This window comes from Neophocaena asiaeorientalis, unplaced genomic scaffold (assembly GCF_003031525.2).
Source record: "Neophocaena asiaeorientalis asiaeorientalis breed wild unplaced genomic scaffold, Neophocaena_asiaeorientalis_V1.1 scaffold1090, whole genome shotgun sequence".
Taxonomy (NCBI): domain Eukaryota; kingdom Metazoa; phylum Chordata; class Mammalia; order Artiodactyla; family Phocoenidae; genus Neophocaena; species Neophocaena asiaeorientalis.
This window is the reverse complement of record NW_020175322.1, coordinates 201,813-211,553: the sequence shown is the minus strand read 5'-3', so window position 1 is coordinate 211,553 and position 9,741 is coordinate 201,813. Positions and strand designations below refer to the sequence as shown.

The following is a 9,741-nucleotide window of genomic DNA, read 5'->3' as shown; positions in this document are numbered from 1 at the left end:
CGGGGAGGAAGGAAAGGAGAAAAGGACCAAATAGAGAAATGGCACCAATCAGGGAGGAAAGTCATAGCTACCTGCTGAAAATGTTTGACTCTCGCATTTTAAAATCATGACGTGTAGGCCCACTCCCCAGATGATAGCATGGAGGGGGTGGGCTCGGGTATGAGGCATGCACCATTGTCCAATGTGAAATCCAGGGATAAGGAGATGCGTTACTGCTGTCACACTGCTGTGTGGAGCTCCTGCAGACGCAGCCTGCCCGAGTCAAGGAAGTCCCAGCACAACACTACAGCACCGCTGGCTTTTCACAGCTTGGGTTCAACTTCCTGTTTTTAAAGATACAGTAGCCCTTTTCGGTATCAGCACAGACTTCGGGGGCATTTTTTTAAAACAAAAAAACTGCCACTAAGACAAATTCCTCCAGCCAGTATTCGTTGGCTAGTCAGCTCGGTGGAAAAGGCTCCTGAGAACCTCTCGATTCCAGCTCCATCCCGAGGTGCTGCCGAGGGGGACCACGGTATCACGTGACTTGATAGCTAAGGGACAGAGAGGATTCAGTGTGGAGACTAGCAAGCTTGAAGCTGTCTACTTCCAACCTGGTTTCTGGGAAAATCTATGCCAGCATCTCAGGTGCCTGGCCTGGGGTGCACCTGCCCCCATCCCCGACTCCAAGCCGGTGACTGGGAAAGGGACCCCAGCTGTTTTTCTACAGATTCTCCCATCCTACCGGAGAGGACAGAAGCTGTCCTGAGGGCTCCCTCCCCTGAAGGGAAGGCATGTCTGTCAGGAGGGATGCAGTGGGTGGCTACAACCTGCACTTGGCTCATGAGGGGCCGATGGCTGAGAGAACCTTGTCAGCTCCCAAGAGGGCCAGGCTCACCAGGCCCAGCACAACTGGGCAGGAATGAGTGCTTCTGGCCTTTCCTGCCGATCCTTTACCATTACAATTGTCACTTTTAAAAAAATCCAATAAATACACATTTTAAATGGAATTTAAAACTACTCCTTTGTGAAAGGACACTATAAACTTTCTTTCCATTATTGTGATATACAAGGATAGAGTTTTAAAAACAAGAGAAAATAAAAGGTCCCCCCAAACAAGGGAGGAAAAAAACCAACGTGGAGATATAAATATTAAGATCACGAAAAAAATCACCCGACAGCCGTAGTTTCTTCTTCAAAGTGCTGGGGAATTGGGGGGAAGGGAGGGGCGGGTCAGTTCTGAGGTTTGGACCATAAATACATATATATGCGTATCTATATATGTATATATAGATAAAAAGACTTCTGCACCCCCAACCCGCCCCCAGGTGTGAGGGCGAAAGCACCACAGAGGCAGCTCGGGCCTGGCCCGACGCTGAGGTACGCTGGCTCCCTGGCACCCTGGCGCCTAGATCCAGCGGCTGTAGGGGCCCGTGACCTTCGTGTAGGCGTACGAGGACACGGTGACTGCTGAGTCCGTGGGCACGGTCAGCGCCTGCCGGGTGGGGACAAGCCCCTTCTTTTCCTTATGCTGGGGCTCGGGGACCATGGCACCCCCCCACTTGCGCTTCTTCCCATACAGCTTGGCCTCCTGCTGGCCCAGGCCCAGCCGGGCGGCCTCCTCCTGTCTCGCCCGCGCCCTCTCGGCCAGCTGCTTCATCTTGGCCTCCCAGAGGGCCAGCCCGTGATTGGGCTGGTTGAGGTTCTTGTGCTGGTAGAAGACCAGCGAAATGCGGGTGGGGTGGCAGCGGTTGGGTTTCTTGAGGGGTGTGGTGGCGTGCAGCTCCCGCCGGGCACACTCGATGAGGATGGAGCCGTGCGCGGGGGCCACGGCCACGCCGCCGATATTCTCGTCCAGGAAGTTGTGTTCACTGTCGGACCACAGCTCCTCCTCTGCCTCCTCTGCCCCAGCAGCGCCGCTGCCTCCGCCGCCCTTCTCCTCCTTGACTGTGCCCTTGCTGGGGGGCTCCTCCGCCGTCCCCTCCTCCAGGCTGAAGGGATCCCACAGCTTCTCCTCGGTCTTCAGGGCCCCAAACAGCTTCTCAGTGGGGCCCAGGGGCATGCCAAAGGACTGCCAGGCTTTGTCCAGCTGGCTCACCCCCGGGGTTGGAATCCTTCCCTCCTCCCCTTTCAGGGGGCTCCACAGCTTGTCTTGGAATCTGGGACCACCTTTCAGGGCAGAGTTGAAATCCCCGGCTCCTACCGCCCATGGCTTCTCAGTTAGGCTGGGCCCAGCCAAGGCCGAGGTGCTATTTCCAAACTTGCAGTGGCTCCACGGCTTGCCCCGCAGCCGTCCTCCAGGCTGCGGGGCTGGCTGCTGTCCCTCGCCAGGGAATAACCCCCACTGATGCTGTCCATCTGGGAAGTGCGAAGGGGTCAGGCAGCCAGCCCCAAAAGAGCCGAGCTTATCGGGGACAACAGCAGGGCTCTCCGCAGGAGGGAACACACCCCAGCTGCCGCCCACACTGTTAGTCCTCTTGGGGGACACGCTTGGGCCTCCTGAGTACTGTCCCCATAGGTGATTGGGTCCCCCATTCTGAGATGCCTCGGGCAAAGGCATTTTGCCCATCGTGCCAGGCTCTCTGGGTACAGATTCGGTGTGGACCAGTGGATCTACTGGCTCTTGCTTGATGGATCTGTTGTAGCAACTGGAGCTCTGTACAAAGGGAGAGGGGTCCCTGGACACTGGGTGGATCTGGGGGGCCTTTGGAAGCAGATACTCCTTGGGGCCTGGGTAAGCAGGCTGCTGGTGGTGTGGAGCAGGGTGGTGGGTGTCCGTGGGAACAGCCTGGCCAGGCAGCTCGGCAAACTCAGCACCACCGTAGGCTGGGCTCAGGCTGTTGTGCAGAGCGTGGAGGTCTGGCTTCTTCTCAAAACTGCTGTTGCTGCCACTGTGCCCCCAGGTGCCAGGGCCCAGGAACTGAGAGGGGAAGACGGGGTTACTGGATGGAAAGCCATAGTAGCCAAATGATGGAAGCGCGTACTTGGAGTGGAAGCCGTTGACGGAGGCCAGGCCGGGCTGTGCATAGTAGGAGTGGTAGGAGTACACGCTGTTCACGCTGTACGGGTCGGAGGGCCGGCAACTGCCCAGCACCGAGTAGCTCTCCACCACCGCGTTGCCGCTGTACTTGAAGGAGCTGAAGTGGTTCTGTGGCTCCACCTTGAGGGAGGGCTTCAGGCTTTGCCGGGACAATCCACCCTTCAGAGACAGGCCTGAGGAAGACAGGAGGCAAGACAGAGAAGAAGCACAGAGAAGCACAGAGACGGACGCTCCCTCTTGCCAAGAGGTTTCCTCTGCTGGGCGGGTGAAGACGAGTGAGGCTGGACTTGCTCCCCGTGCAGCGCAGCGTGGCCCGGCCCCACGGAAGCCCCAGAAGAGCAGCCGGCAGCGCCCAGGGCTCCGGTGTCGTCATTCTTCCCGACTCTAGCGAACTCCACCCGGCCTCACTGAAGCCCCCTCGTGCCAGCCACTGCAGGGACGAGGGCCGCCCCACACCCGAAAGCCCTGCTGCAGACCACACGCCTGCCGCCTCGGTACTTTCCGCAGCGAGGAGAGCCGGTGAGCCGGGGGGACGCCCAGCTGCCCTCTGGGAAGACAGGGAGACCTCCTTCAATTTGGCTCCCAGGTGCCTCCCATCTGGCTTGGTTTCCCGGGGCTGCTGCAGCTATGGCGCTGACTGACAAAATTAAGATAATCGATGGTCCAGGTGGCTGAGAGACCCCCAGTACTTTTCTGTACGGAATTCTACCTCAAGGCAGGAAGAGTGGTGGTAAGGGAGCCGTCCAGGGCCCCCCGCCCAACAGTGCCCGTGCCACCCCCGCCGGGCACCCTCCCCCCACACACCTGGGTCAGTGGGGATGCCAGCCAGCTCCAGGGCCTCCTGCTTGAGCTTCTCAGGAGTGCTCAGCTTCTCCTTCTGAACCTTCTTCTTCTCGGCTGCCGCCTTCCTGGCTTCCAGCTGCCGCTGGCGGCAGGACTTGGCAGGCTCCGGCAGGCGCCGGACCTCGCGGGGGAAGGCGGTGAGCACCTGGATGGCCCCGCTGCCCACCTTGGCGTTCTGGTTCTCCTCGCTGCCAAACTCGTCCGTGTTGGCCATCTTGTACAAGGGGAGTACGTGCAGCTGCTCATCCTCGGGGATCTTGCCCACGCAGCGATTGTCTTCCTTGGTCAGGGTGCAGACCTGCCCCAAACACAGAGACGGGGAGGGTGCTTGGGCTTGGGGTAGCCAGACACTGAGCGGGAGGGGCTGAGCATCCCGCACACAAGGCCGCCCCTTCCCCACACCGTCCTGGCCCCAGCTATCCACTATTACTTTCCGGAGAATCTAAAAAGCGCATTTGTCTTGCTTTACAGAGTAACGGTATCACCAGCGCTCAGAGTCTGCTCGACAGTTTTCAAAGCACATCCATTCACTTTGTCTAACAAGGCTCTGGGGGGGATAAGATGACCGGCTCAGGGTCCCAAGGCCAGAAAGGGGCCAGGTCACGACTGGGAGATGTGCTCTGCCCTCCACTGCCGTCATGGCCATTACATGTCATCACACAGATCTCGGACCTTCCACCATTATCCTCCTTGCCTTCAACACTCAGCCTCCTTTTGCCCTTAAAATTGAAAATTATTTATGTGCTGGTTGTAGAAAATGTAGGCCAGCACAAAGGACATTAACATTATCTCCATAATCCCACCAACTAGAAATAACCCTTGCACGTACTTGGTCATATACGCACTCACTTTTTTTTTTTTTTAGACTTTAATGTTATTAAGAACACACTCACTTTTTAATAATTAAATGGGATCATTTATATTATGCATACAGCTGTAGAATAACTTCTTTTTCTTAACACAGTATATTTTCTGACACGTTACGTATGCTTCTCCAGGATGATTTAAGAGCCACACACTATCATTCCACTGTATCAGTGTGTTAATTTAACTAATCCCTCATGACCACTTAAACCTGTTTCCCTATCATAAATACTACTTTTATCCTTTTCACTGAATTTAATTCCTTAGAATAAAAGCCGTAAGGGAGAACTGCCACAGATTGTCAAACTGCGCTCCGAAATGACGATCGTCAGTGTTTCACTTACCCTGGCAGAATGAGTTTCAATTTTCCTATACTTTTGCTATGAATTTCTTTAAAACTTTCGCCTGTTATCAAAATGTACCTTGTCGTTGGTATGTGTTTCTCTGATTATCAATAAGGTTTGATTGATTTTTTTTCTCGTTTACGCTTTACTCTTATATTGACTATATTTTATTATCTGTATTCCTGATGTTCTGGCATTTGGGGCCTTGATCCTGGAGGGACTGTCCCTCCCCTAAGACTAGCTAATTCCTATAGATAGCAAATGATCCCCTGCCAGTGCAACTCTGATACACAAACCAACCAACCCAGAGTTCCCACCCCCAACCATCTCCTTCATAAAACTCTCACACACCAAGCAAATATTCTCTCTGCCTTAAATCACCCCAGGGCTAGGTATTGACAACTAGGGACCACCTCTATAGCCCAGAGCCTGCAGAAATTATTCAAACTCTCCATCCTCAGCTTATTCAGCTTACTTATCCTACCTTGCCCATCCCTTTCCACGAAATCCCCAGTAAAGCTCTGGGCTATTCTCTCCCCTCTCTGCCTCCTGACAGACCCTGCTGCTGCCCAGTGAGCTGCCAAATGAGGACTCCAGGGCTGTAAGTGTCCTTATCCTGGGGCCACTGCACAAAGCTGTGCTGAGGACGCCCTCCCTGTGGTCTACAGAGGAGTCCGAAAGCACTGACTGCCGTCCACAGGAGACTGGTTGATAAGTGGTGGCACGGCCACACACACAGCCTTAGAACATGCTGCCTATATCCACGGACCAGCAAGTTGTCCACCACATATTCTGGAGTTCAGAAAAGCAAGATCATGGAACAGCACACACACATAATGTGTAAAATGTATAAACTGTGCACACACACATACATTCAGGTGTCCGAATGGATGGTCATCTCGATGCTAACACAGGTTACCTGTGAGATAACAGGCGTTTTTACTTTATACTTTCTCGTATTATTCAAATTATTTTTTACAATAAATAACTGTTTAATTAGAACAAAAAATATTATTCATTTTTGGAAAAAAACTTCTTTTTCACTCCAAACTCCGGAAGCTCTGGGATCCAAATAACCTCCCTGTGCTCCTATCTCTCGGTGCCCCATCCGCCTTCCCCGCGCCTCTTCCAATCCTGGAGGGCCCGTCCTTCTTTCTCTGTACTTTAGCTAGAGACCCTCACGATACAGTGTAGACAGAAGCCTGCCCCATCTTGCTTCTCAGTCTTGGACGTGGGGAAGGAGGACAAGGTGGAGAAATGAAATCCTAGGGCTGGGCCCTTCATCCACTTGGGGACACAAGCTATACCGACTCTGGGAGCCCCTTTCAGCTGAACATGCTGAACATGCCTGTACCCTTGCCTCTTCCCTGGGAGCCCTGTCCCCTAGGACCTAGTTAAAAAGCAGAGAAGACAGCCACAGTACCCCTTCCAGGGTGCCCCCACCCAAGCCCAAACCTCCTCTCTTTTCCATCTGCACTCACTCTTCTGGGGCCAGCATCCAGGCTCACGGCCCTAACTATAAACTCAGTGCTCTCCACTAGCTATGAACTCAGTGCTCTCCAGTCTCGAATTCATTTCTCCAGACCCTCCCTCTCCCCTGCCTACTCTACATCTCCACCTGGACGTCTAGCAGGCATCTCAAAATAGAATGACTGATTTTCACCCCAAAACTGGTCTCTCCTGATATTCTACATCTCAGTAAACACCAACACTTGCCTAGTTGCTCAAGCGACTCACACATCCTAGGTCCACCCCAACAGCAATTACTCTCAGCTACGCCTTCAAGATCAACCCACAACCTGTCCGATTACTCCCCACACCCCACCCTCACTCCTGCCCAAGCCCTGTCACCTCTGGCCTGGACAAGTGTCTCAGCCTCCTACCTGGCCTGCTTGCTCTGATTCTCCCCCACCCACCCCTACCCCAACATATCTTATTCTCCATCTGCAGGAGCAAGAGTGCTTCCGACTTTATAAATGAGATCTCAGGGCTTCCCATCACACTCAGAGCACAACCCACAGCCCTCCCAGCCTCCCATGCTCCCTGTGACCTCACCCCACCCCTGCCCGCCCCTCTAATCTCACTCCTCCGAGCCTTTGCCTGTGCTGGTCCTTCTGCCTGGAGCACCCCACCCTCACGCATTCAGTCCCTTACTTCCGCATCTCTGCTCAGGTGCCCCTCCTCATACAGGCCTCTCTCCATGTCATCTAATATAGCATCTGCTGTCATCTCGTCCCTTACCCTACTTCATCTCCTCCTCACAGCCTTCCTTGCTACTGGACATTATATCACATTTTTTGGCAGCACTCTGTCCAGTGTATCCCCCGGCATCTAGAGCAGTACCCGAGGCTCAATAAACATTTGCTCAATGAATGAATCAAAAGGTTGTCTGGACTTAAATCCTAGTGCTCAGAGAGACCTGGAGCCACACTTTAGAGAACTGGGAGACACTGGGTGCCCAAGAGGTGGCATTCTGCAGCACCCAAGCCAGCCTTGCCCCTGCATTTCCCAGAGAAGTGGGCAGGAGCAGGTAGTCTGGCAGGGTCCCTCCCTGCCTTGAGCCCACCTATCTGCAGAGAACAGGTGTGCGCCCTCCCAGGATCGTCTCTCAGGTGGGGCTGTGACAGGTCACAGGCTTCCTTACCACCGTGCACCCGTTGTAGAGGTTATGCTGGTCCTTGTGGGCGTGGGCACAGAAGTCCATGCAGGCCGTGACCCCTGAGAAGGGCCGCCCTTCCTTCAGCCCCAGGCGGCAGTCAATCGCTATTTCCTCATTGGTCACCTGTGTGGATGGCCAAGGACAGCTGCTCGAGTGACCTGAGGTGAGTGGCCCTGATTCGGCATGGGGGAGGCCAGGTCTTAGAGGGAAGGAGGGAGGAAGGAGGTTAAGGACCACAGCCATCTTGTACTTGGGCTGTAGGAGGGAGGTTTTCTGGCTGAAGTCCCTATAAGGGGTTACTTCCTTCTGGGTCATCTCAAGTCCCTCTCACCTCGTCTATGGGGTGCAGCAGTGACAGGTGAGAGAAACTCAAGCCTCCCCAGTAGAAACCAGAGCAGAGGAGGTGGAGGATTATTAAGGGGAGAGAGACAGAGACCAAGGATACAGGAGAGACAGCCTGGGATGTGGTTAGCTTGGTGTAAACAAGGGATCTTAACAAAGACCTTGACAAAGATCACTGCTCTAGCTCTGGCTGGGCTTTTCCCGCAAGGAACCCACTCCGCTGTTCCCCCACTTCAGGGAGCCTGGGCAGAGATGTGGGTGACATGTGGGCACAGAACAGCCCAAGACTCAGTACCTGGTTCTGATAGGCCTGGGGGGCCAGCCGCTTATACAGGGGAGCAACTTCGGTGGCCAGGTCCTGGAAACTCTTCCGGAGCACTTCTTCCTGTGGACAGAAGAACAGTCACACACCTCCAGAGCAGCCCTGCCTGGCAAACTCTGCACACTGGAAATTGACCTCCATTCTAGAACCACTGCCGGGTTGCCACTGGGAAGGTAGGAAGTAAGGTGCCATCAGGTATCTTTATGGTGTTCCCTCTGGGAGGGGTGCCAGGTCTGCTTTAATGCTGGAGACGCTGAAGCTCACCAGGAAAGACACTGCCTGAGGGTCTGGTCACCCTGACTACTAAGCACCTGTCCTGCCAGGCTCCAGCCCAGTGCTGCTCAGAACACCTAGAACAGGTTCCTGCCCTTGCTAAGCACTTGCTCAACACCATGGGTCAGAGGTGCGGGATGGCAGGCACGTACAAGCACGAGCGGCAGGCGTGGGTCCTTCTTGCAGTGGTCCAGACAGGTAAATAAAGGCAGGGAGAGGTGGGTGAGGCCCGTGTTAGAAATCCCACAGCCAGCTAGGCCCGGCGCCCATCACCAGCCAGGTACACGGCCAGACCACAATGTTCTGTCCTTTAGACCTGCACCATCTCATGTGTTTAGTCACAAGCCACGTGTGGCTATTGAAATATAAATTCATTTTAATTAAAATTAAATAAAATTTTTTTTAAATTAAGAAGTTTAAATTAATTTTTTTTAAATTTAAAAATTAAAAAAAATCCAGCCCCTCCACTGCACTGGCCACCTTTCAAATGCTCAGTGGCTACATGTGGCTCCCATGGCTGTGTTTTCTACAGAGAACATTTCCATCATCACAGGAAGTTCCACTGGATAGCGCTGCCCTCGACAGAGCAGCAGCCCTCAGACTGGCAGAGAGTTTAAGGTATCTGCAGCCTCTCTCTGGCTCTCTGAGGGTAACAAGTTGGGCTATGGGGGCTCCTAGCCAGCCTTGAGCACAGGCATGGAGAGTTTATGGAGAAGAAAGAAGAGGAAGAGGGAAGAAAAAAGGTACCAAACTCACAGAATTAGAAATGGAAGGGTGAGACCAGTGGCTCAGCTGTCTGTCCAGCAGGGCGGCCAGAGTTGCCAGCCAGCCTCACTGCACCTCCCTGGCTGCCTTCCAGACGCTGCCACCAGCATAGTGGGCCGGAAGCCAGCACAACACGGGGGTGAGGCTTGTGAGCTCTGGGGAAACACAGGCCAGGGTTTAAATGCTGACTTCATCATCACTGTCACATGGCCCTGGGCAAACCATTTGCCTCACGTGTAAAGGGAGCAGTAACAGGGCCTAGATCCTCAGGCTGTCATGAGATTAACTGAGACACCTGTGAGGTGCTGGG

At 54.0% G+C, this 9,741-nt stretch overlaps 1 protein-coding gene across 5 annotated transcripts in view; it reads right to left on the bottom strand.

The window, feature by feature from the left end:
• Positions 1 to 6: 6 nt before the first annotated feature.
• The window catches only part of TET3 (tet methylcytosine dioxygenase 3), a 109,462-nt gene continuing 99,727 nt past the window's right edge, over positions 7 to 9,741 (bottom strand). For all 5 annotated transcript variants that reach the window (XM_024765645.1, XM_024765646.1, XM_024765649.1 and 2 more), the window contains 4 exons: positions 8,367 to 8,456; positions 7,715 to 7,852; positions 3,824 to 4,160; positions 7 to 3,192 (listed from right to left, as the gene is read on the bottom strand). In XM_024765645.1, the coding sequence (XP_024621413.1) occupies positions 1,388 to 3,192; positions 3,824 to 4,160; positions 7,715 to 7,852; positions 8,367 to 8,456 (2,370 nt within the window). In that variant the 3' untranslated portion in view covers positions 7 to 1,387. The remainder of the gene's footprint in view (positions 3,193 to 3,823; positions 4,161 to 7,714; positions 7,853 to 8,366; positions 8,457 to 9,741) is intronic.